Source organism: Plecotus auritus (genome assembly GCF_963455305.1).
Source record: "Plecotus auritus genome assembly, chromosome: 3".
NCBI classification, from domain to species: Eukaryota; Metazoa; Chordata; class Mammalia; order Chiroptera; family Vespertilionidae; genus Plecotus; species Plecotus auritus.
Genome location: NC_137772.1, coordinates 206,305,260 through 206,328,268, shown reverse-complemented (window position 1 = coordinate 206,328,268; position 23,009 = coordinate 206,305,260). Strand labels below are relative to the sequence as shown.

Below are 23,009 nucleotides of genomic sequence, written 5' to 3'. Positions count from 1 at the left end.
GGAGGGGCGCGCGACCGTCGGTGGCCGGGACCCCGTCCCAAAGTTGGAGTCCGGACCACCCCCCTCCACCCTCGAAGAGGAACCTTCGGCCGCCCCAACCACTACCCCACAACCATGCTCAAACTTTGGTTCTGAGCCGCCGTGAGAAAGGCCAGGCTCCCTCGAAACTACCTGAAAGACTAGCTTGTCTTGATTTTTTTTTTTTTTTCCCCCAAGGTTGATAAGTATCTGACTGGGGAGAATTCTGGGAGAGTTGGGGAGAGGAGGGGCAGAGGCCGTCGGGCGCTTTTAGTGGGATGAGCCTCCATTGAGTCTTTGAGTTTTTCCATTTCCGGGAGAGATCAGGTGCCGGCCCCAAGGTCCCCGCCTTGTCCCCCTCTCCCCACCTCCCCAGGCCCTTGGGCGGCCAGGTGGGGCCTCCGGGAGCGCACCTCCACCCGGAGCGGATGGACGCGGGTCAAGCCGCTCCTTGACTCCCGCGCTGGCTGCCCTCGGGGAAGCCTGAGGGAGGCAACGGAAAAAGGGAGTGTCCCCTCCACACCTTCCCTTGGGGGATTAAGGGACCACCCAGAGACCTAAGTGGGGGGAGGGGGGGAAATAGGTTCTGAGGGCCACATCCCCTGCACACAGATGGGCAGTATTTGCTCCTCTGCAGCCAGGAGTTTGGAAAGGCAGCCCCTGCGCCACTCTCAAGAGCGATGTCTGTGAATACAGGGGCGTGCCTCTCGAGGCTTGTAACAAAACAAAATGTACTTATTCCCCTGGAACTGGTCACTGGGGTTCCCATGAACCGGGGCAAATCTCCTGAGATTTAATCCTCTCTCCAGAGCTGACTAGGTAAGAGAGTGAACTGTCCTTGCAAGAGTCAACACATCCGCCCAAACTTTGAACCAGGAGGCCACGGTTCGATTCCCGGTCAGGGGGCCTGGATTCCCAGTAGGGGGCGTGCAGGAGGCAGCCGATCAATGATTCTCTCTCATCATTGTTTTTCTGTCTCTCTCTCCTTCTCCCTTCCTCTCTGAAATGAATAAAAATATATTTTCAAGTCACCACATCCAACACATGCACTAGTGTGGATGGCACATAGGTATGCCCCTGCCCAACCCTTGGCCATTAAGGAGACCCTCCTGCGGTGGGCACCTCCCCTTCTTGGTGTTCCCAGCAGCCAGCCTGCTGGCTGCCAGGCTTGGCTCCCTCCTCTCACCAACTCCTGGCACCAAAAAAGAATGTCAGAAGGCGGGCCGGCCCTGCCCCACCCTTGTCCTCTAGGGAGTTTTCCTCTCCGCTCCCTAGCACAGTCTCTCCCCTACCAGTCTGCTGGTTAGTCCTCAGCCACCTGCCTGGCTGCATCAGGGTTTCGGGCTGGGGGGACCACTGACTACATGTACCTCCGCACCCCCTCTTCACATACAGGAGCCTGATGGGGGGCTCCCAGGGCCACTTGTATCTGCTCAGCCTCTTCCTGTCTCCAGACTGCCACCCCACCCATATTCAGAGCTGCCCCTGCCTGGGCAGCTATGTCCTCTGAAACAGAAATGACTCTCCCTGGTAATGTTTGGGTTTAGAACTAGGAATGACTTTAGAGATTATCCAGACCAGCCCTCTTATTCACAGTGAGAAAGCAGAGAACCCAAGAGGGGGTGATTTGCCCAGGACCACAGAGACAACCAATGCTACAACCCTGGGTCCCTTCCTCTAGCCCTGTGCTTTCCGTCTCCATCACAAAACCAGCAAGGGGGACCTGGTCATAGGCTGGTGCAGAGGGAGGGGGCGGGTTCAGGATTAGCTATGTTTTTCTGAATTTATTGTTTGGTAGTATCAAGGTCCCTGTAGAGATGAAGTCCTCATCCCCTAGGAGATGATGGAATAAAGGAACACTGCGACTCACTTGTGAAGCACTTTATAGTCTGCAAGTTCAAGCCACAAGTTCAAGCCGTCTTGTACAGCCAGAGCAGGAAGCATTATCCCCATTTTACTGATGGGCAGATGAGCAGGAAACTAGTTCCCAGAGAGGTTAAGTGATGTATCCAGGGTCATGTGGCAGGATAGCGTCAGAACGCAGTTTGAAAGCAGATCTGTTGGCTTCAGGTCCAGTGCACTCTCCATCCCAACCTTCCATACCCAACCTAGTGGGAGTGGAAGAAGGGTGGCAACAAACTCTTAGACATCTTTTAAGGGAACCTGTGGTGTAAGGGAACTGCTTGGATGGTTATGATGTCAGCACTTTCTCTCTTCAGAGAAGGAATTTATAAACTTGGAATTGGGAACCTGATGTGGGCCTTGGAAAGCGGGAGTTTGAGGCCAGGGTGCCACCAGCACCTACTGAACAGAGGATGCTGAGGAAGGTGGTGTAGCAGGAGTCCAGAAAGAAGAAGCCCACCTCAGTGGCAGTGGGATGATCAGGGTGGGGTAAGCATGGGGGGGTGCCTCTTCCCTGGCCCCCACTTTCATCCCTGTGGGACCCTCAGTGACTGCCTGTGCTGCCAGCCCTCACCCAAGCAGGCCTTCTGATGCCCACAGCCCAACCAGCAATCAGTCTGTTCTTCCAGTACCCCCAGAACCCTGACTTCCCAGCTCTATTTCATTTGTTTCTCCGTTTCCTTCAGACCTCCCTGTCTACCCATCCCCCCAAAAAAGGTTGCAAGGGAAAACATGTTACTGTGAGAGTGGTGAACTCTCAAGCTATAAGGGGGGAACCAAGGCTAGGGTCAGGCCAGGAACCTGTCTTCCTGGTCTATTCCCCACCCCCTCCCCCCAAATCCTAAGCTTGCATTGAGAAGGCTTAGTTCCTATCTCACACCTCACTCTGCCCCTTTGTTCACTGCCTTTCATTTCTTATCCATCCTCATTGGTGGGACTAGCTGGGGACTTCTCTTTCCCAAGAAATGGTGCTGCCTTGGATCTAACGGAGGCTTCTGAGAAGCATGAGCAGAGACCGGTTGGAAATTCAGAGACTGGGTGTTAGTCCAGCTGCGTCCCACACACACTTCGAAGTCTTGGGCAGGTCATTTCTGTGCCCCAGGCCTGTTTCCTCATCTGTAAAACCAATGGGTTGGAGCAAATGGTCTCAAGCTCAGTCTGTGAAACTAACCCCTTCCCCACTGCCTAAAGCAAGAGGACTTTCCCACACAACCCCAAGTAGAGTCAGGCAGTGGGATGTACTATGAGTATTATTTCTTGTCCTCAGAGCCGGGGACCTTTACCTCTGGGGCCTGATTCTTACGTCTCTTTCCTGTTAACCTCACAGTTCCCTCCGCTCCCCCTGAGTGGGGTCTCTGTTTGGGGTTCTCTGTTTCCGTCGCCCTCAGCCATTGTGGTAGTACAGGCTAGCGGTTGGAGCACCAGCTCTGGATTGGATTTACCCATCACCAGATGGAGCTGGTGCCTGCCCCTTGTGGGAGGGGTGAAATAAGAGAATGTGTGTGATGCTCTTAGCACTGGAGGCAGAGTAAACTTCCTGTAGCTATTGTTGCTCACAGTGGAAAGTAGATCGAGGCGATGGGGAAGGTGGGAGCAATTTCCTAAAAAAGTGTGGAAGAGCAGACCACAGGTTAGCCCGGAGCACACTCTCAATCCAATCCACACACGTTCTGCCAGCTCTGGATTGGGCGCTGACTCCATTTCATGTGTGGCTATGCGTTTGCGGGAGCAGGGGGGGCGGTGGTGAGGAGGAGGGTGTCCCACTTCTGAAAATAAAACTGGAGGCAGAGACTCTGGGTCTGGGCAGGGTGTGGACTAGTGGGCTTGGGGGTGGCAAAGCCCCTCCCAACCAACCTGCTGCTTTTCCCAGAAACTGTGGCCTTCGTTGTTGGGCTGAACCAGCAGCTGGGGCGGTGAAGTGAAATGGCTTCCTGAGTTTGGCACCCGGACAGCCGAGCTCTGGAAAGCCGGCTGTGTTTGTACTGAGGCTGGCAGCTTTGAGGAGAGGTGAGGTGAGGCCAGGTGTCCGCATCTGCTAAGGAAAATCAGACTTCTCCCCAGCCCAGGATCTTGATGGCTTCCCCCACTTTTTCACAATGCTCGTGAACAACGAAGAATCCGACTCCTGATTTTTAGAGGGTTGGTGGGGAGGATTCCTCTACACATACACACTCTACCCCTTTCTTTTCCAAGTGGCCCATGGGAACCGTTCCAGACCTTACTCTTTTGTACTCAAAGGAAGCGGCTGCTATTTAAGACCCGAATTTGGAGCTGCTTTGATAGCTGCCCTGTTGAGGGCCGCCCTTGCCAGAGCACCTACTCTGCAGTGGACTCTTCTGCGGCCACAGATCATCCTTCTTACATCCTCCTGTGCGTGGAATGTGAGTCTTCCCTCTTATACACAAAGCTGTGTGTCCAGGTTTGATTTGTCTCTTTGTTTTCCCCGTTCGATTCCGTTTCACAAGGAGGCGTGGCTTTTGGAATGGGTCGCACAGTCTGGAACTTAATAATACCTTAGACGTACAAAACCACCTTTTTTTCTAAAGAACACAAACCTTGACGGCCTTTCTCAGGTGTGTTTTTCTAGATCTGCTTGCGTTGACTTGGAGAGCAGAGCAGTTTCAGGAAGGTACATACAGGGTGTCCCCCCCCATACACACTCTAACTGCTGATAGCTCAATTTTGAAAATGAAATGTATTTTAATAAACACTGCCTTTATAATTATTCTAAGTGTGTGTATACATTTTGGGGGGGAACACCCTATATTTATGTTCTGTGTTCCTCCTCCCCCCCAGGTTGGGGTCAATGGGGCTTTATACAGACCTGCCACAGGTCTTTTCAACCAAAGCCCTGCAGAAACGGTCTTTACCTCTCACAGAAGAGCAATGACTATTGTTTTGGGGTTTGGAAATCTGGGTAAGAGCCTATTGGGCCCATGTTCTCAACTACCCACAGCTGTCCTTTGCAACCGAGGGAACCCAGAAGACCAAAAGGGCTAATCTTAAGACACGTTTTAAATTTATGGTTTTGAAGTCTGACTGCAGATCACTTGCCTGTTTCATCTGTGGAAAAAGTAATGCCGGTCCAGGGACATTTTCATTTTCCACCAAGTGATGGCATGCAGCTGTGGAAAGCAGCATCCTGTCTCCAGATGAGGTAATTTTATAATAATTACATCCATCCGGTAATTCCTCTCCTCGCCCCAAAAATTACTTTGTTCTGGATAGTTGCTAAGTACTATATGCCGTCATCTACATTGGTGGATCTTAACCTTTTTAGGGAGTTCCATGCAATCAATGGGACCTGCCTCCAGAAACATGTTATGTCCATTTTTATTTTATTTTACTTTATTTTATTTGCTTTTTCTCTGGAGGCTCATTCACCTCAGATTATGAACCCCCTATATTGGTTTTGCTCCCCTGGTTTCCAGACAACCCCAGCTCTGTCTTGAATCCCGTTTCTGCCATGAGAAGCGGGTTGCCTCACTGCTTCCTGAGGATTGCATGGGGGCATCATGGGAAGACTCTGAGAAAGGCATTAAGAGTCCTTAGTGCCCCTGGTGATCAAGGCCTCCCCACCCATCCTTGCTCTGACTCTCAGCTTAATCATTGCCCAAGGAGTGGCTTTGACTCTCGATTAATTTAATGAGTGTTTTGCATTTCTAGTCCACAAGAAGAATCCGTCTTTATGAGCTTCCAGCCAAGTCTTGCTTCTTGGGTTAGGGTTTCCCATAGCGTGGGTGATTTGTTTTGTTCGGGAGGAGTGGAGCTCTCTTTCCCTCCTCCTCCTTTCCACCAAATGGAGACCAGAAGTCTTCCCTGGCCTTGCCCCTGAGGACTTTGGGAAGGAAGAAGTGTCTCCAGGGGCTCGTTTGGGGACTTGGACTCCTGAGGAGATGACAGGGGCCAGATTTATTTGATTCCAGAGAGGTTGGAGGACTGTTGCCGTTGGGAAAAATCCGAAATCTTGGTTTTTAAGGTCCTTCTTGTTCAATCTTCTTGAGCAGCATTGTGCAGGGGAGCAGAAACAGTGTCTCTTGCTGGCTCTGTTAGAAAAGTAACCCTACAAAGCTTACCCAGTGTACATCATGGTTCCAGTGAACCCCTGAGGCCCAGGTCGATGGCCCGTGACTTCTACCAAGCCCCCCTGCCTCCATACTGCTCAGGAGGCAGCCCCCTGCTTGTCCTCCAGTCTCAGCTGCACGTCAGTGTCCAGGTGCAGAAACACAGCACGTGGACCACAGCAGAAAAAACCTTGGTGGCGGGTTCAAAGTATGATAAAGTAAATCAGACCATTCTCTTGAATTCAAAACAAATTCCTATCGCATTTTAGTGTTAATTCATCTTTAAACCTACGTTGAATGAATCAGCAGCATGAAAAGTGATGAGATTGACTTATTAACACTTTAAATGAAAAGATCAGCAAAATCATACTTAGTTGTGAACTCACTGCTTTTCAATAGAACTTTGATGTTTTTAAAAGATAATTTTCTACAGACTGAGTGTATATCCCCCAAATGCATGTTAAATGCTGAAGCCCAGTGCCATGGTATTTGGAAGCGGGGTCTTGGGGAGGTGATTAGGCCTTGAGGATGGAACCCTCATGAATAGGATAGGCACTTAAAAGAAGAGGCCCCAAAGAGTGCCCTTTTTCCTTCCGCCATGTGTGATTATAGCAAGAAGACAGCCCTCTATGAACCAGGAAGCAGTTCCTTATCAGACACCAAACCTGCTAGCACCTTGATCTTGGATATCCCAGCCCAGGGGTCCTCAAACTTTTTAAACAGGGGGCCAGTTCACTGTCCCTCAGATCGTTGGGGGGCCGAACTATAGTTTAAAAAAAAAACTAAGAACAAATTCCTATGCGCACTGCGGGTCCCGGACGAGTCGGCTGCTAAGCAGGACAGGCAGCGACACCCGGCAGGCTGGATAAATGTCTTCAGCGGGCCACATGTGGCCCGCGGGCCGTAGTTTGAGGACGCCTGTCCCAGCCTCTAGAACTATGGGAAATAAATTATTGTTTGTAAGCCACCCAGTGTATGGTACTTCGTTATAGCAGCCCTAATGGACCAACACAGTTATCTACAGGTTCAAATCAAAATCACATCTTCCCTTCTAGGTGAGCATTCACAATGTGCCAGTTTTCACAGGCACCTCACAGCAGTGCCCCCCTCTGGTTGGTGGCAAGCCCCCCTGACCCCCAGCAGCCCTGCCCCTGAGAAGTGCTGACCTCCTAGAGAAGAATGTGCACTCCACAGACAGGAAACCCTTCCCACTGAGTGTCTTCCTCCTGCTCACCCCAATGCAATGGAAACGATTTCCTCGTGACTTGGGGCTGTGGATTTCAATGTTCCACTCAAACCTCTTAAAGCTTCTTTTCTACAAGCTGGGGACATCTACTCGGTACTCTACCTTCCCCCTCTAATCAAATTATGGCCCGGACTCTAGACCAGAGAACCTCTGGTCTCCCGCAGACCAGAAAACTCGTTTCAAATAGAAATTAAATTATCTCTAATATTTTAGAGATAAATTAATAGAGGTGATTGGGGAGGGACCCTGAGTATTATAGGAAGCTAGCATTGTCCTTGTGTTGTAGGTGCCTGCCAGGACACCGGGCACTGACCTTTGCCAGCAGGATGGTGCTGTGTGAAAAGGGCAGAGGCTCTGGGTCCCACTTTGGGGGTCATTCCTATAGGGCAGTGGTCGGCAAACTGTGGCTCGTGAGCCACATGTGGCTCTTTGGCCCCTTGAGTGTGGCTCTTCCACAAAATACCACGGCCTGGGCGAGTCTATTTTGAAGAAGTGGCTTTAGAAGGAATTTAAGTTTAAAAAATTTGTCTCTCAAAAGAAATATCAATCGTGTACTGTTGATATTTGGCTCTGTTGACTAATGAGTTTGCCGACCACTGCTATAGGGGATACCAGGCAGTGGCCACTTGATGGACTACAGCCTCATCTGTGAACATATTGGCCAGTGGGCACTGCAACAGCATCTGCACTTGCCAGGCCTGCAGTAGTAGTGAAGCAAGGATAAGAAGAAAATGTGCCAAGTTACTCCAGAGAAGCTGTTGCCCAGACCAGTGCTTGCGTCCACGCTGACATTCTGGCCAGCGCAGCAAGGGTGTGGCGAAGAGGCCAGCAACAGAAAGTGCAGGCTTGCTCTCTAGATTCTGTCCACCTGTGGCACCCCACCCCACCCCACCCGCCCCCCGGCTCAGATGGCACCTGCAGGCCACGTGGCCTTTGCAGGTGCCTTCCTGTCAGTGAGAAAGTAGAGCCCTCTGCTCATGTAGGTGGGCTGTCTTGGGGCCTTCAAGGATAGAAGATGGCACTTTTGATATGAGATCAGATGTGGCTGTGAGGGAGAAAGGATGGCTAAGAGGGAGAAAGGACAAAAGTGAAAAAATCTGGCTCTGAAAATTCACCAAATGGTTCAAAAGACAAACAATCAGGGGGAAATGAAAGATATCTGTAATACTATCAACAATAAAAAATACATTTTAAAAAAGACAAAAATTTTACCAAAATGGTTGGAAATTTGGGCTCTGCACTCAGACTATTTGGGGTTCAAGTTCTAATTCAGCCACTTATTTGCCATGTGATCTCAGACAAGCTTCTTAACTTATATGTTTGAGTTTTCTCATTTAAAAAGTGGAAGTTAATATTACCTACCTGGTGGGTCTGTTGTGGAAATTACATAATACACAAAGTGATTTGAGCAGTATATGGGACATAGCAAATATTGGGGTGCTTGCTGTCTAATAATTAAGAGACCTAAAATGAAGGCAGGGATCATGGCAGAGCAATAGGGCAGGTAATAGAATAGACACAGCAGTTTGGGAACCTTGACTCTTGTCCCCTTGCTGGCTTGCTACTCAAAGTGTCCTATGATGGGGAAGGAGGGCCATTTGCCAACACTGCTGATCCATGCATCATATGGCATTGCTTGGAGTGTGTAAAAGAAGGGGTATCTTCCACTACTCAGGGCCATGCACGCAACGTAACGGGTTCCAGGGATGGAATGAGAGCTGGCTGGTCCATATGGCTAAAGTGCATAAGCAGGAGAGAGAGAGAGAGAGAGAGAGAGAGAGAGAGAGAGAGAGAGAGAGAGAGAGAGAGTGTGTGTGTGTGTGTGAGAGATCGCCAGACATCTTAGTGAAGCGAATGCAATGGAGAACAAATGAGTGGTGTTCTGGAATTTAAAGCAAAACTTTTCCCAAACAGTCCCCCACATCAGATAAATTTGGTTAAGATCAGAATGCCTGCTTTCAGCAGAAAATGAATTTATGGGCTGGCTAGTATATACTACATGTCTGGCAAGCAGGCAGTGGAAACTTGAAATGAGATTTCTTGTTTAGAAAGAGGTTACCTTGGGCACAGGCCTTCCCTTCTAATCCCTCAGCCCCAAGCTACTTAACACCAGCACATCATATTAGCTAAAGTTTTCCTCCTCTCTTAGGCAGAATAGGAGCTCTGGTTTTTGAATGAAGCTCACTTTGTTCTTAGAATGGAGGATTTCTCAACACTTGAACTTACTGAGACCAGGTCGCTCCCTAATTTCTATAAAGTGTGTTGAGAAAAAGTTTGCAAGGCCCTTCATCCTCTGCCACACCCCAGAGGAGACCAAGCTACCTCCCTTTAACCAGGGATGAGACTCATGCGTGACAGAAGGAGAGCACTGACAGCTAAGTCGCCCTAGACCTGCTCTGTGTCCCTGGGCAAGTTCCTTTACCTCTCTGAGCCCATTTTCCTCATCTCACACTGGGATGATCAGAACTGCCTTGGAGGGTATCAGGCTGTCCCACCAGCACTCTTAGGTTCCAAAGGGGTTGTCACAGCCTTACAGTAGAACTCATCTTCCAATATTCCTCTTCTCCTTGGGAAATCTCTCACTTGCTCCTACAGGGAATGTGCCCATTATCCCTGTACTAGCCTTAGCCCAGGCTTAAACATTTAAACACAATTGCCCAAAAGAGCAAGGCATAGTGAGAGGATGGCACCCACAGTGTAGCTATTGAGCCACCGTCAACCCTCCTCCACAAGGAGCCCCTAAGTGCACTAGAATCCCCAGAAATGGAGGTTGCAGGGCCAGGGACAGGCAGAGTATGTGCTTAGGATGCCAGCAATGCAGGCAAGCAAGCCCAAGGAATTGTGGGGTATGTAAACACTTTTTTGAACTTGTATATACTAATTTTATATATTTTTTTAATGTTGAGTTATCTAGGTGGTAGGGTAGGTGCCATAATCTTCTCATAGTCCAGGGCATTAATCTAGCCACAAAAAGCAGAAGTTGGCTTCCCCAAGGGACCTGGTTTCTGGCTTCTCATGGATGGTTGGATTTTTTTTTTTATTGTCCACTTCCCAGCCTGCCATGGTGTGTACAAGAGCAACATGTAGTACCACAGACTCACACGCGCGCGCGCACACACACACACACACACACACACACACACGGTGATTGTTGGGGAGGGGGAAGTTGACTTGTTAGAAGTAACGATTCCTGGCAGCAAAGTGGTGACTCTTTAAGCCTCACTTTTCTCATTGTACAATAAAAATAATAATACAACCAAAGTCTTAGGACCATCAGGAGGAATAATGAGGTATTTAATGCAGAAGCCGACATATGAACAAGAGCCCATATGTCAGCTTCTGCAGCTGTTGTGGAGTTACTATTATAATACCTCTCACATTTGTTCAGAGATTGAGGTTGTCCTAAACGTTCACTCTCATCCATAGCTTATTGCTTCAGTTCTGTAAAGCTCCATCGCACAGGATTGCTGAAACTTCACAACTAGGCTTCATCCCTTTCAGAAGATGAATTAGAGGCCCAGCAGGTGTTCTCAATGGTTAGAGCATCGAGTCACGCACCAAAGGGTCACCGGTCCAATTCCTGGTCAAGGGCTTGCACCTGGGTTACCAGTTCAATCCCCCCACCCCCTTGTCAGGGCATGTGCAGCAGGCAACCAATCCATGTGTCTCTCTCATAATGATATTCCTCTCCCTCCCCCCACCCCCAACTCTCTCTTCCACTCTCTCTAAAATAAATCAATGGAAAAATATCCTCCTGTGAGAATTAACAAACAAAAAGGTGAACTAGAGGACTTGTCCTTCTGACTGTCTACAAAATGCCCATTTCAGAGATTACCCCAGTCTGGAAACAATGGGTGAGGAGAGGTATCAAGTTTGCACTTTGCTAGAAATGTCCCCATAAGACTGCCCAGTGGGTAGAGGCTCTCCTTTGGAATTGAATAACAGGAGTCGAAAGAAGAAATCTATTCTGCTTCCAAACCAAGAAAAGTGGTCTCAGCACCTTTCCTTCCATTCACTTATCTGGAACTTTCTTGACAACCTGAAGCAGGTCCTAGAGGGGGGACAGAACCAGTCACCATGGGAAGAAAAGAGAGGAAGGGAGAGCTGGCCCTAACAGGTGCATTGTCCCTGGGACCCAATGACTGTGGGCTTGAGACCACCACCTCCCAGTCTCAACAGCAGGAGAGAGAGAAACCCAACGGAAACGATGGTGGCCGGTGCGCTCCCTGCCTCTTGGCTTCCCCTCAGCTGGATAGACGCCCTGAACCTGAAACACCTTGCTGCAGTGGCAGATTAAGGTTTAGGTCATATGCCAAATTCAACATGGCCAGACCACCCTCTTATTTCTCAAGAAAAGTTCTTAGGAATTCCCATTCTTCCCCTCACCAGGTGGCACAGTGCGGGGAAGAAGGAGTGTTGTGACCTCTGCCTCTTGCTGGCTGGGTCTTTTTCAGCGAATTGTTGCTTAACCTCTCAGAGCCTGTTTCATCTAGAAAATAAGAATGATGAGAGGATTACATGAGATAATATATGTAAATCACCTCCTGTTACGTGGGACACACAGATGATAATTGCTACTATTATTATGTTGTTTATTTCCCTTTCCCTAGCCTCTGGAGAGGTTGCTAATGGACAGAAAAGCTTGCCAGAAGTCCGATTACCACTAAAGCGAAATAACCTACAACATCATTGCATTTCTTAAATTTTTCTTTTTTTTTTTTAGAATGTTGGGTGGTTTGAGGAAGAGGCCCCTCCCATGCCTAGCCTGGCCTAGGGAGAACGCAGGCTGCAGGAGTCAGGGTAAAGTTTCTACCAAGGGTGTCCTGCTTCAGACACCGCAGGAGTCATCTTGGCATCTTGGGGAGGAGTGTTCACAGGACTGAACCTGTGTGCTGCATGCACTTTTGGAAGCCAAATGCAGGTTCTGACTTGAACCATTTACTATGACTTCCCAGGCTCAGTGGGTTCAAGGTAGAGTTGTCCAGCCAGTATCTGTCTTGCTTCCTCCCTGCTTAACTGTCCTGTATCCTCCCCTTTAACTGTCACCAGGCAGCAGTTCAGGGGGTCCTTAGGCTGAGTCCCCATGGCTTTACAGTACTAGGCAGGGCATCTGAGCCACACTCCAGATTCAAAGGTGTAACGTGGAAGGTGAGATTCTGCTCCCTGCTGGGCTGAGCCTGTGAGCTCTCACTGACACAGGAACCTTGAGCCCAGAGAAAGCTCATAGCCCTGCTCCAGGGCTGCCTGCCCTTCCACACTGGCCTCTGGGTTCAGAACCCCCAGAGAGAGCTTTCCCATGTCTTCCCGATTGTTCAGCATTTTGTATGAAGACCTGGAAGGGTGGTTGTCACACTTGAGCAAGCATCAGAATCATCTGGGGGCACTTGTTAAAACACAGATTGCTGGGCCCCACCCCACTCAACTTTCTCACTGAATAAGTCTGGGATGGGGACAGCGAATTTGCATGTCTAACAAGCTCCCAGATGCTATTGCTGCTGCAGCTGGAGACCACAAGTGGAGGACCATTGGCCTAAGACAGTGGTCGGCAAACTCATTAGTCAACAGAGCCAAATATCAACAGTACAACGATTGAAATTTCTTTTGAGAGCCAAATTTTTTAAACTTAAACTTCTTCTAAAGCCACTTCTTCAAAATAGACTCGCCCAGGCCGTGGTATTTTGTGGAAGAGCCACACTCAAGGGGCCAAAGAGCCGCATGTGGCTCGCGAGCCGCAGTTTGCCGACCATGGGCCTAAGAAAAAGTTTCCCAGTGGCCTTCAGGGATACCAGCTTCTGTAGATTTGCACGCTGCTCTAAGATGAGGAGCTCAGTAGAAGCCCCAAGAGCAGATGTTGCCTAGAGGGATGAAATGGCCCACGAGGATCATACAGGGGGGGTGAGGGAGTGTGAGAGGGTGTGTGGAGGGGACGTTTCAGCGGGGGGGCTTGTTCTCCAGAATGGTGATTTCTGGGGCTTTTCAACTCAGTAAAACTAAAGTTAGTGATGTTCTTGGTTGATATCTGCAAACTTTGCCGTGAATTAACAGTTTACTTGTGATCCTTAATGAAAGCAAATCGTGGCAGGTTTTGCTGCTGAATATAGAGTGGAGCTTGGTTTGTGTGGTTGCTTCACTGTGCGGTGGGACTGGATAAGGAAGGACTCTGAGACTTCTGTTCCTGCCGGAGTGGCTTTGCCCTTCCAAAGACAACAGCTCCCACCTTCACTTGGAGTTGGGGGAGGCGGATACAGGAGAGGATTAGAAGAGGTGGTGGGGCTTGGGCTTAGGCACTTGTTTGTTCTTGCTGGCAGTGCCGGGCCCAGCCTCCTGACAGTGAATCATCCCATCCAGGCTTGGCATTCAGTGGTGAGCCAGGGTTGCCATGGAGATGGGTGAGGCCCGGAGCCCGCAGGTCTGGGTGGCCTGACTTGTTTTTAACTGTTGAAGCCTGTGTGAACATAGAGGCTCTCGTCCCCACTGCCGAGGCCTTAAAGCATGACTGGTATTTTGGGCCCAGAATAGGCTGGTAGGGGAAACTTGTTTCCTCAATATTCAGTCTCTTGCTAACTTCTGGGCACCATGGGCAACCACGCCAGGGGTCTCCTAAGTCCAGGACATTAAAAAACAAACAAACCCAGAGCTGATACCTATCTTACTGAAGGGAGGAAGTAAAGAGGTAAAATCCCTCCCTCTCTGTGATCTGCTCCTTTAATAACTCCTTGCTGCAGAGTTAATTCACCCACAGAAGCAGCCTGTGATCCAAGGAAGGACAGAGGCCTCCAGTCTTAGCCAACAATCTCCCTTTAACCTTCCTTCCCCACTTTTCTTTGGCCGTTCCCATCTGATCCCAGCAGAGCTCCGGACACCGAGTATGGGTGTGAAGAAGGTAAATTTATCCACCTCCCCACCACACCACACTCACGGGCTCTCACAGAAATCAGAAAATAGAACCCCAGTGTCCTAATTGCCTTGTCTCGCCCAGCCACCTCCTCAGATCACAGGAGGACACGCAACTGACGTCCGCCAAGTGCCATGAATTGCCCCACTGTCATCTCGTGTCTTTCTCAAGGGTCTTTGTGATTGTTTCTCCCCCCACAGAATCTGCCTGGCTACAGCACTTCACAGTTTTCAGACTTCTATATGCATTGCCTCATTTAATCCTTGCCATCAGCCTAGGTCAAAGGCAGGACAGGTATCATACAAATTTTTTTTTAATAAATGAGGACTCTAGGGTTCAAAGAAGCTAAGGGAAGTGTTTAGTGTCATACGGCTCCTAGTGGTAGTGCCAGAATCAGACTCAAGTCCACGCCCTTCGACTCATCCAGCCCCTCTCAACAGCTGTGCAACGAAGTCACATGAATTACCTGGGAACACAGACTCCCCTGGGATGAAGGTGAGGCAGGTGCATGTTTAGACAGAAAGCCTATGTAAGCCAGGCCCTGGGTGACACAGGCATGCAAGTGACCGGTAACAAGAGTCAAGGTCACCTGCCCCTTACTGAAAACTTTTGCAGCATCTCTTTGGCCACAGCCTCACCCAAGTCACCAAATAGTCCTGGCTGTTGCAGGAGGACAATGGGACATAAAAAAGAAAGTGAGAAAGTGCTCCCATCTTCCCAGACCCCGTCCTGTTGCCACTGCCCACCTCCAACCCTTCCCTAAGTGGCAGCCGTGACCACACTCCGAGGCCAGCCTTACAGAGAAACCACTGTGGAGAATGAGCTGCTCTCCGTGTTCTGGCTTTTCTGAGACAGCTGGACAGAGAAAGTGTAAGGAGTATTTTGTCCTTTTAAAAAAAACCTGACCAGTCAGGTCATATTACGGAAGAAAGAAGGGACCTAGAGGAAAGGGTGGGGTTGTCACCAAGACCACCCAGTTCATTTGCTACCAGAGGAATGTTCACTGAAGTGGTATTTGTCCCACAGGCAGCTGTGTTTCTTTCCACCTGAGAGATGGGATACAGGATCACCCTCCCCAAACCCCCCGCCCTCCCCCGCAATACACACACGCAAGAAACATCCTCATCATTAGCCAATTGCTCTTTCCTTCCTGTCACCTCCCCATCTTTCTCCACGTTCACTGTAAGTGTTTCCGTCAATAGGGCAGCCTCTTCAGAAACAGCTCCTCGGGCTCTAACTGGAACCCGTTTTGCAGACGCTCGGGCGTGGGGTCCAGAGCAGCCAGGTGCCCCCAAGCAGCATTACCCTGATTTGTTTTCAGCCTCCTTTGGAACTGGAGCTGGTTCCTTGGACTCCAGGTGTGCGTTTCAGTGTAAGATTTCAGGGCCTGTCCCTGTAGCGAGACTGGTGTGACTCACAGAGATCCTGGTCTTCGTGTGGGTGTTTCAGCACAGTGTTTACGGTGGCAAGAGAGGGGGCGAGGAAGCTGCTCCCTGTGGGCCCCGGTTTGGGGAAGTGCTGAGTTTCATGGCTCCTGACGCGGCCATAAGCCCCAGAGACGGGGTTACCTGAGTTGTGTGCTCGTAAAACGTCGGAGTGTGTAACTGGATGGCGGGGAGGCGGGGAGGGGACAGCAGTGCAGGGACTTTTTATAAACTCTCATTTTCAAAAGACTTTATGTGGACACTTGCCCCTCAGTCTCACTGTGACATTCACCACGTACCCTCGTGGGTTTTTCTCAGGATTTTCTCTGGGCGAGTAATTGTTCTTTGTGTTTCTGACTTTTCTTGTGAGATATTCGAAGGCGGGTCTGGATGAAAACTCAGGTGGGAAAGGAGGCTTGCCAAGGGGAGAGGGCCAGGGGAGGAAATTCTGGTGGGTTTCAGAGATTCTCTTTCATTGAAGTAATCCTTCAATTGCGGAATAATTATTTACTAATGACTGTTTTGTCCGAAGTGTGAATGGGGCAGGGGAGCCTTGGAGATGAGTAAGAAGTGGCCCTGCCCTCAAGGAGCTAAGCTCTGGTTAGAAACACAGACAAGCACACTCATGAGAGGAAGGGAGGGTGTGAGGGTGCTACAAAAAGCCAATGTGGAGCTCAAGGGATTGAGGACATCTCGGTGGGGGAACAGCAGGCCTAGGTGGCCAGGACCACATTCCAGGAGGAGGGACTTGCAGGAGCAGAGGCAGGAGCATACGAGACGTATTTGGGAAACGCTGAGTGCTCCCATGCACGGAGCAGGTGAGGAGGAGGAGGCGGTGAATGCTGTCATGCTGCTAGGAGATCAAACAATGTGAAGACGGAGCAAAAAGCCTTAAAAGTTGGCGACGACCTAAGCTGTCGGCAGCCTTTCGGAGTGAGATTGAAGGAAGAGAGGTTTTGTTTTCTGTTTGGTGTTTCGGGATAGACACACCTGCCCATGTGTGTTGGCAAAGGATGAAACAGTGGCAGAGACAGAGTGCAGAGGCAGGAAAGAGGTGCATTAATGGAGCAGGTTCTTGAAGGAGACGGGGAGTCTTGGGAGAGGCCCCACCTTCTTTATATTAGATACACACACGTGTGGTTCCAGGATCCCCTCCACAATGCAGGGGACAGTTGTCGGTCTCCTTCATCTCCTCTGCTCTATGCCAGTTTCTGTCTTTCCTTGTTTTTCATGACCTTGACTGTGTTGAGAAGTTATGGTCAAATCTTTCGTAGAATGCCCTCCGTTGGGTGTGTGTCTTGTTTTTCTCATGGCCCATCTTCTGGGAAGAAAAGAATTCTTTGAAGAAATGAAGACATTTTCCAGTAGAACAATAGGGAGAAAAAACACTACCCTTTTTCTCCCTGCACTATGAAATGGGTGAGACCATTTCTGTAGCCCACAGGCAAAGGAGCTTTTCTCGGCAGAACCAGAACATTTCCCTTTGGCTGTAATTGGAAACGAGAGGTAACCGGCAGGGCAAGGCATGGAGTAGAGGTGCTACCAGCCGTGGGCAAACTACGGCCCGCCGGATCCGGCTGTTCTATCCGGTTCTCTTGCTCTCCCCTACGCTCCTTTACTTTGAATTTATATTAGTTCACACAAACACTCCATCCATGCTTTTGTTCCAGCCCTCCGGTCCAGTTTAAGAACCCATTGTGGCCCTCGAGTCAAAAAGTTTGCCCACCCCTGTCTAGACTTTTTACTTCCATCCCCACTGGACCAGGTGGTGATCTTGGGCAGGTCTCTGTCCCCTGTCAAGAGCTCTATGAGCAGGAATTGTCTAACTGAGCATCCGTATCAAACCTGTTCAGCTCAGATCCTACAAGAATGGGCAAGAGTAAATAAAGTAGCAGCCTTGGCAACTATATGGCCAACATTCCTGCCATGTATCAGTTATTAACCTGCGAGGAAACAGTCAACTTCTTGGCCTCCCAGGCCCTGTTTTCTTATTTTATTGGAGTCCCTTAAACATTGACTGGATGCCCCTTTTAAAGGTCAAAGTTCTCTTTGATTCTTGATGGTCCCTTCCCATTTGGTTTCTTCTAGTGTTCTAGTAACGGGGTTGAGAGCCCGGTGGGGGGCTGGGGAGCCCCTCTGTGCCACACCAAGAAGTGAGTTCTCCTCGGAATACTCTGCACCCCTTAGGTTGTGCTGCCCCCACAGCCATGTAAGCCATTACTAGGGGGCACCAGTTATACTCACTTCATGGCCTTGTGATCCCCCCAGCCATTGTGACCCAGCCAAATGGAACAGTTTCTCCACTAGTGGCTTCCACAGCATCTCCTCAGGCCAATTAACTCAGTGATCCAACCAAAAAAAATCAGCGGGGCTCATTCCTCTGGTGAACCAAGTGCTCCCGGTCCTACCCCTGACCTCCCTTCCCCCTCTCTTATGGTGAGGCTTTAGGTATGAGACTGTCATCTATTGCCACTTCTTCCATTTCTCCAGAGCCAGCTGCTTCTTCCCCCATTCTACAAAGTGTTCTGGATGGGGTCCAGACATGCAGGACCCACATTCCTGTATCTGGCCTTGTCTTTGACTAGGTGAGAACTGAAGTCTTTCCTCTGATGGTTTCAAATCTCCGGGAAATGTCCTTCTTGCCATCTGTGCGTGTAGACCAGAGAAATGACTGGCCTTCTACAGATTGACTCGGGATCCTTGAAATTATGAAGTGGGAGGGGCTTAACCCGTGGAGGTTTTGGAGGGAGCCCCATCATTATCCAAGCATGGCGTCACTCCCAAAGAGACCCAGCTCCTGCCCAGGAGAAACTTCTGTGCGCAGTGCAGCCTTCCATCACATCTTTTGTAGCTTCGTTCCTTTGGGTGGGATTGTTTTTATTCTTTTCATGGTGACTGACTTAAGAACTTTCCTGGCAGAGGAAAGGGTGGGTCGGTTGAGTAACTTGATCCACCAGAAGAATGAGATGACTTGAAGATAATTCTTTGATAAGCACAAGCCTAGAACAGAAAAGACAATAAAGGACACTGCCTCTCAGCAACAGCAGCACCAAGATGAGGGCGGGAGGGCGGACTGTGGCTAAGTGCTAACCAAAACCTGGAACACCCTCCGTCTGTGTGTGAAGCTCCAGCCTACAGGCTTCTCAGGTTGATGCTTTTGTGTCGGCAAGGAGGCCAGCAGCCTGTCTCCCATTTTCCAAGGGTCTGATTGGGCCTCCGTGTGTTGGGGTGGGGGAGCGGGAAAAGCTGCTTTCTTTTTAACTCCCCGGAACCCAGGGGAGCTAGGCCAGGGCCTGCCCACCATGAAGTCAAGTGCGTGCTTATCCAGTACCCAGTATACGGGGATATCCATCCTAGCTGGGCCCCACCTAACGGCATGTCCCTGCTCTAACGGAGAGAGACTCACAGAGCCATGTCCATTGTCTTTGGCCTAAGCCAGGAGATCCTCCTCACCTGCATGTCTTGTCTTAATAAGAGGGAAGACCTGCCACATTTGCTTGAACCTAAAGCTTTCTGGTTTGTTTTAACTCTAAATGTCCTGCTCCTTCAAGTCTGGCACCCATGAGTTTTTCTTTTCTGTACTGTCCGACCATGGACCATGTGGCGATGCGTCATTTTTACTGCTGTTTGGTGTTGCCTTCCCTAAGGTGAGGACTGGGAGGTTTGGGAAGATGCTGAGTGACTGTCCAAGGGGGTAGGAGTGTAGTTGTGGTGACCTGGATCCTGACAAAGTTGTTCTCACAGTCACTTCTAATACTTGTAATATATAGTCTCCTTTATTTGTTGACATACTTAAAAGGCAAGAAAGGGCCACCTTCCTTGTTTACAGGTGAGAGACTGAAGAGTAGAACTCTGAGCAGGAATTCCAGCCCGTCACTAGGGAAACACACCCAGGGCAGTGTACACCACTGTGGTGTAAGCAAGGTTTTCACTCCTGCACGCAGAGGTCTTGGGTCAGCCTTTCCACTGTTGCTGTCGCTCCTCTTCCACCCAACTGCCAAGTCATGGGGAAAAGGAGGGGAGCAAAAAAGGAAGGAAGGAGAGACCTGTCCACACCACTGGGCTGTCTCAGCTCTCCGGGGGCAGAGAACCAAGGTTCCTGAAGAGCAGGGCTCTGACATAGATAGGGCGTCTCTGTTGAGAAGGGTGGGCCAGCGAAACCTGGTGCCTGGGCGTTGGCCTGGAGCCCACCCCCTCAGGCATCCAGCTGGCCACTACACTGCAGCCTGAGTCACTCCCCAGCAAGCCCTGGTACGAGCGTGAGAGACGGAGCTCAGCTGGCCCTGAGGGTGGGGAGAGGGCTTGGCAGGAGGCCACCTCCACAGGCATCTAGTTCAACAATGCCAGGCCAGGATTTGGCACCTTAGTTTGGTTCTTTATTGGGAAAGTCCGCCCATTACAGTCCAGTATCTCAACTTGCCCACCTATGAAATGGGATTTCCATAAGATTGGAAGATTACTTGGAGGTTTCTCGTCTGATATTTGGAGGATCATTCGTAAGAAAGCAAGTACCTAAAATCTAGACTTGGGCAAATCAGCTTGTAAGGTTTCCCTGTGTGGAAAGGGAAAGGAGCAAATGTGGACACCCTAGGGGGGACTCTGAGGTCTGATAGGAATCACAGCTGCCCTCATTGGCGCATGGGTGTGCCCTTTGACCAGCTTGTTTCTTGTTTTATTGTATGGTATATACACAGAGCAGTGCATAAAACATGAATGGCTTAAAGAGTAACTATGAAGTGAATACCCAAGTCAAAAGCTAGAATATTGCCAGTGCCCCAGACCCTGCCCCCAACCCAAGTGCTCTTCCCTGATAAGAACTCCTCCTTCCTACTACAGGTCACCACCGCTCGACTTTATAATAATCACTTCCCTTTTTTCCCTTTGTCATCTATATACCCCTAAACAGTAGAGTAATATTTAACTATATGAAATATATTGAATGTATTCTTGGGGTTCTTCATTTGTTTAACATGGTGAGATGCACTATAGGATTGCATGTTGCTATAGTTCATTTTCGCAGCTGTATAATATTCCATTGTTCATAAAGTAACCATTTTGCTGTATTGCTAGTAGGTAATTATTTATTCCCAGCTTACTGATATTTTTAGCAAATGGATTGATCCCCTACTCCTAATCCTACACAGGCTGCTGCTACTACAGGTACATGGGTGAGGGGCAGAAATCAAGTGTGGTCTCACCTTCCACACTCAGAGGCCATGCTCTCCCTGGCAGCCAGAATTAATGCCAACAACCCTGTATTTGTTGCAGCTTGCTGGGATTGCAGTCCTTGCCATTGGACTATGGCTCCGATTCGACTCTCAGACGAAGAGCATCTTCGAGCAAGAAAATAGTCATTCCAGCTTCTACACAGGTGAGCATGGAGACACTTGGTGCTTCCTCCAGCTGCAGAGATGCCTCGTTGATCCAGGGACTTGGCCTTGGGAAAGATGTTTGCTCTGGCCACACTGGTCAGTCATGTCCCTTTCAAGCCTTGCTTTGTGTAGTTATGCCCGTGAATTTGCATTTGACTGATGTGGTTTCCTTTTTCATGCTGACTAAGTCTGGAGTTTCGACTATTCTCTGACGTGAAGTTGGCTCCACCAAAGTTGCTGCCACTCTTAGGGATTTAAGAACCTCTGTCCTGCCCTTGCCAGTGTTTCTAAGTGGTTAGAGCATCAACCTGAGCACTGAAGGATCGTGGTTTTGATTTCCAGTTAGGGGCACGTACCTGGGTTGCAGGTCGGGGCACATGTGGGAGGCAACCAATTGATGTGTCTCTCTCACATTGATGTTTCTCTCCTCCACCTCCTTCTTCCCTCCCACTCTCTCTGACAATCAATGGAAAAAATATCCTCAAGTGAGGATTAACAGCAAAAAAAAGAAAGAACCTCTGTCCTGGACCCTGATCCCCTCTTCGTTTCATGTCTTCTCAGGCTTAATCATCTCTTCAATTCAAAAAGCTTTGTCCTGGGGAGCCCACAGTGCCAGGCAAAGGAGAGGTGACTCCTCCCCAGATGTTCAGATAGGGGCTCTGAGACCCCAAACACCTGCCTCCTGGGTAATAACAGTCAAAATTAGTAAGAGAGAGTCGTAGAGACGCCAGCCCTCTGGACCCCTGGTGCTGGTGCAAAGGCCAAGCATTCCTACTTTAGGGAAAAGGTTTCCAATTTCAGCAAGAATTGACTTAGCAGGTCTCTTTGTACCCACAGGCTCCGTGGCATTTTTTCTAGCATCGTTCTGTCACTTTTCAGTGCCGAATCGCCATGTAAGTGCCTCTCTCCAATGAGTGGGAGCACTGAGGGAGGCCTGTCAAACGCAATGCCCAGTTTCTGGGACAACACAGGCTCTGCCACTCTCCTTTCTGCCCGGTTTGGGAATAGGAAACATTTCATTTGCGAGAAACAAAAGCAGCCCCTATTTTTAGGATGGCGTTGTCACATCATCAGGCTCAAAGTATAAGTTTGGTCACTTCCTTCCCACCCACCCAAGAAGTTATTTTTAAAAAAAAGATGAAGAAAACAGTCCGAAGAGACTTATCGCCCAGGCCGTCAGGAAGAGCGCCGTGGCTGCCAGCCTGCAGACCTCCTTCCCGCCTCCCAGAGGCCAGCCTGGGAGGCCGGCCTCGTGGTTCCAGGGCCCCAGGCTCTGTGGATGGTTTCCCGGCTTTTATTATTTTTTGTTGTTGTCGTTAGTTGGGGTTTTTTAGGGTGTGCCTCCCTATCGTGAGAAAAAAGTGAGAGGAAGAAAAGCACAATGCATGTGTGCGTTTTTAAACTGCGCAGAGTTTGAGGGAGCAGGTCTCCATAGTGCCCCGACTTGTTTTAGAAACAGCTTGCTTTTTGTGAGTCTGTGGCAGCCCTGGAATGCTGCCTGCGGAGGTAGAGGGGCAGGGGCGGGGGCGGGGGCGGGGTGCTGGGGGAGACCAGGAGCACTCCGTTTCCTGTCATGTCATGTCATGTCACACCAGGCTGCTGGGAACCCTCTGCAGCAAGAGGGAAGAGCAGATTTGCTGGAGGAATGTGAGGCGGAGGCAGCCATTCCAGGCAGGTCTTCCTGAGGAGAGCCCCCAGGCACCTCCCATAGTTCTCTGCAGGGGGCCTGGCTCCCACACTCTCCCACTAACCCTTCTCTGTGTGTCCTTCACTGTCTCACGTGTGGTTATGTAATGTAACCCCTGGAGCTCTTTACCGTACATGGAGTGATCCCCATTTCACTAATGAAGAAACCGAGGCCTAGGGAGTTAAATAACCTGTCCGAGCGCCATACCCTCAAAAGGCAGGGCTGGGATTTGAACCCAGTCCTGTGAAAGTTGTTTCTTATATTACCTGTACTGGATTGTGGGGAGGTCTCCCCTATGTAGGAATGGAAAATATCTACACTGACCGGACGTTCCCCAGGGGTGGGGGCAGGGTGGGGGCTCTTTTGGCCTTTGATTACGCCCAAATTGTAGTTGGAGGAGG

General features: G+C 49.8%; 1 protein-coding gene across 5 annotated transcripts in view; it reads left to right on the top strand.

Annotated features, from left to right (window-relative positions):
* Positions 1-23,009, top strand: part of CD9 (CD9 molecule) — a 34,702-nt gene that overhangs the window by 2,081 nt on the left and 9,612 nt on the right. For all 5 annotated transcript variants that reach the window (XM_080660057.1, XM_080660059.1, XM_080660056.1 and 2 more), the window contains one exon: positions 20,818-20,920. In XM_080660057.1, coding sequence (XP_080516183.1) covers positions 20,818-20,920 — 103 coding nt within the window. The remainder of the gene's footprint in view (positions 1-20,817; positions 20,921-23,009) is intronic.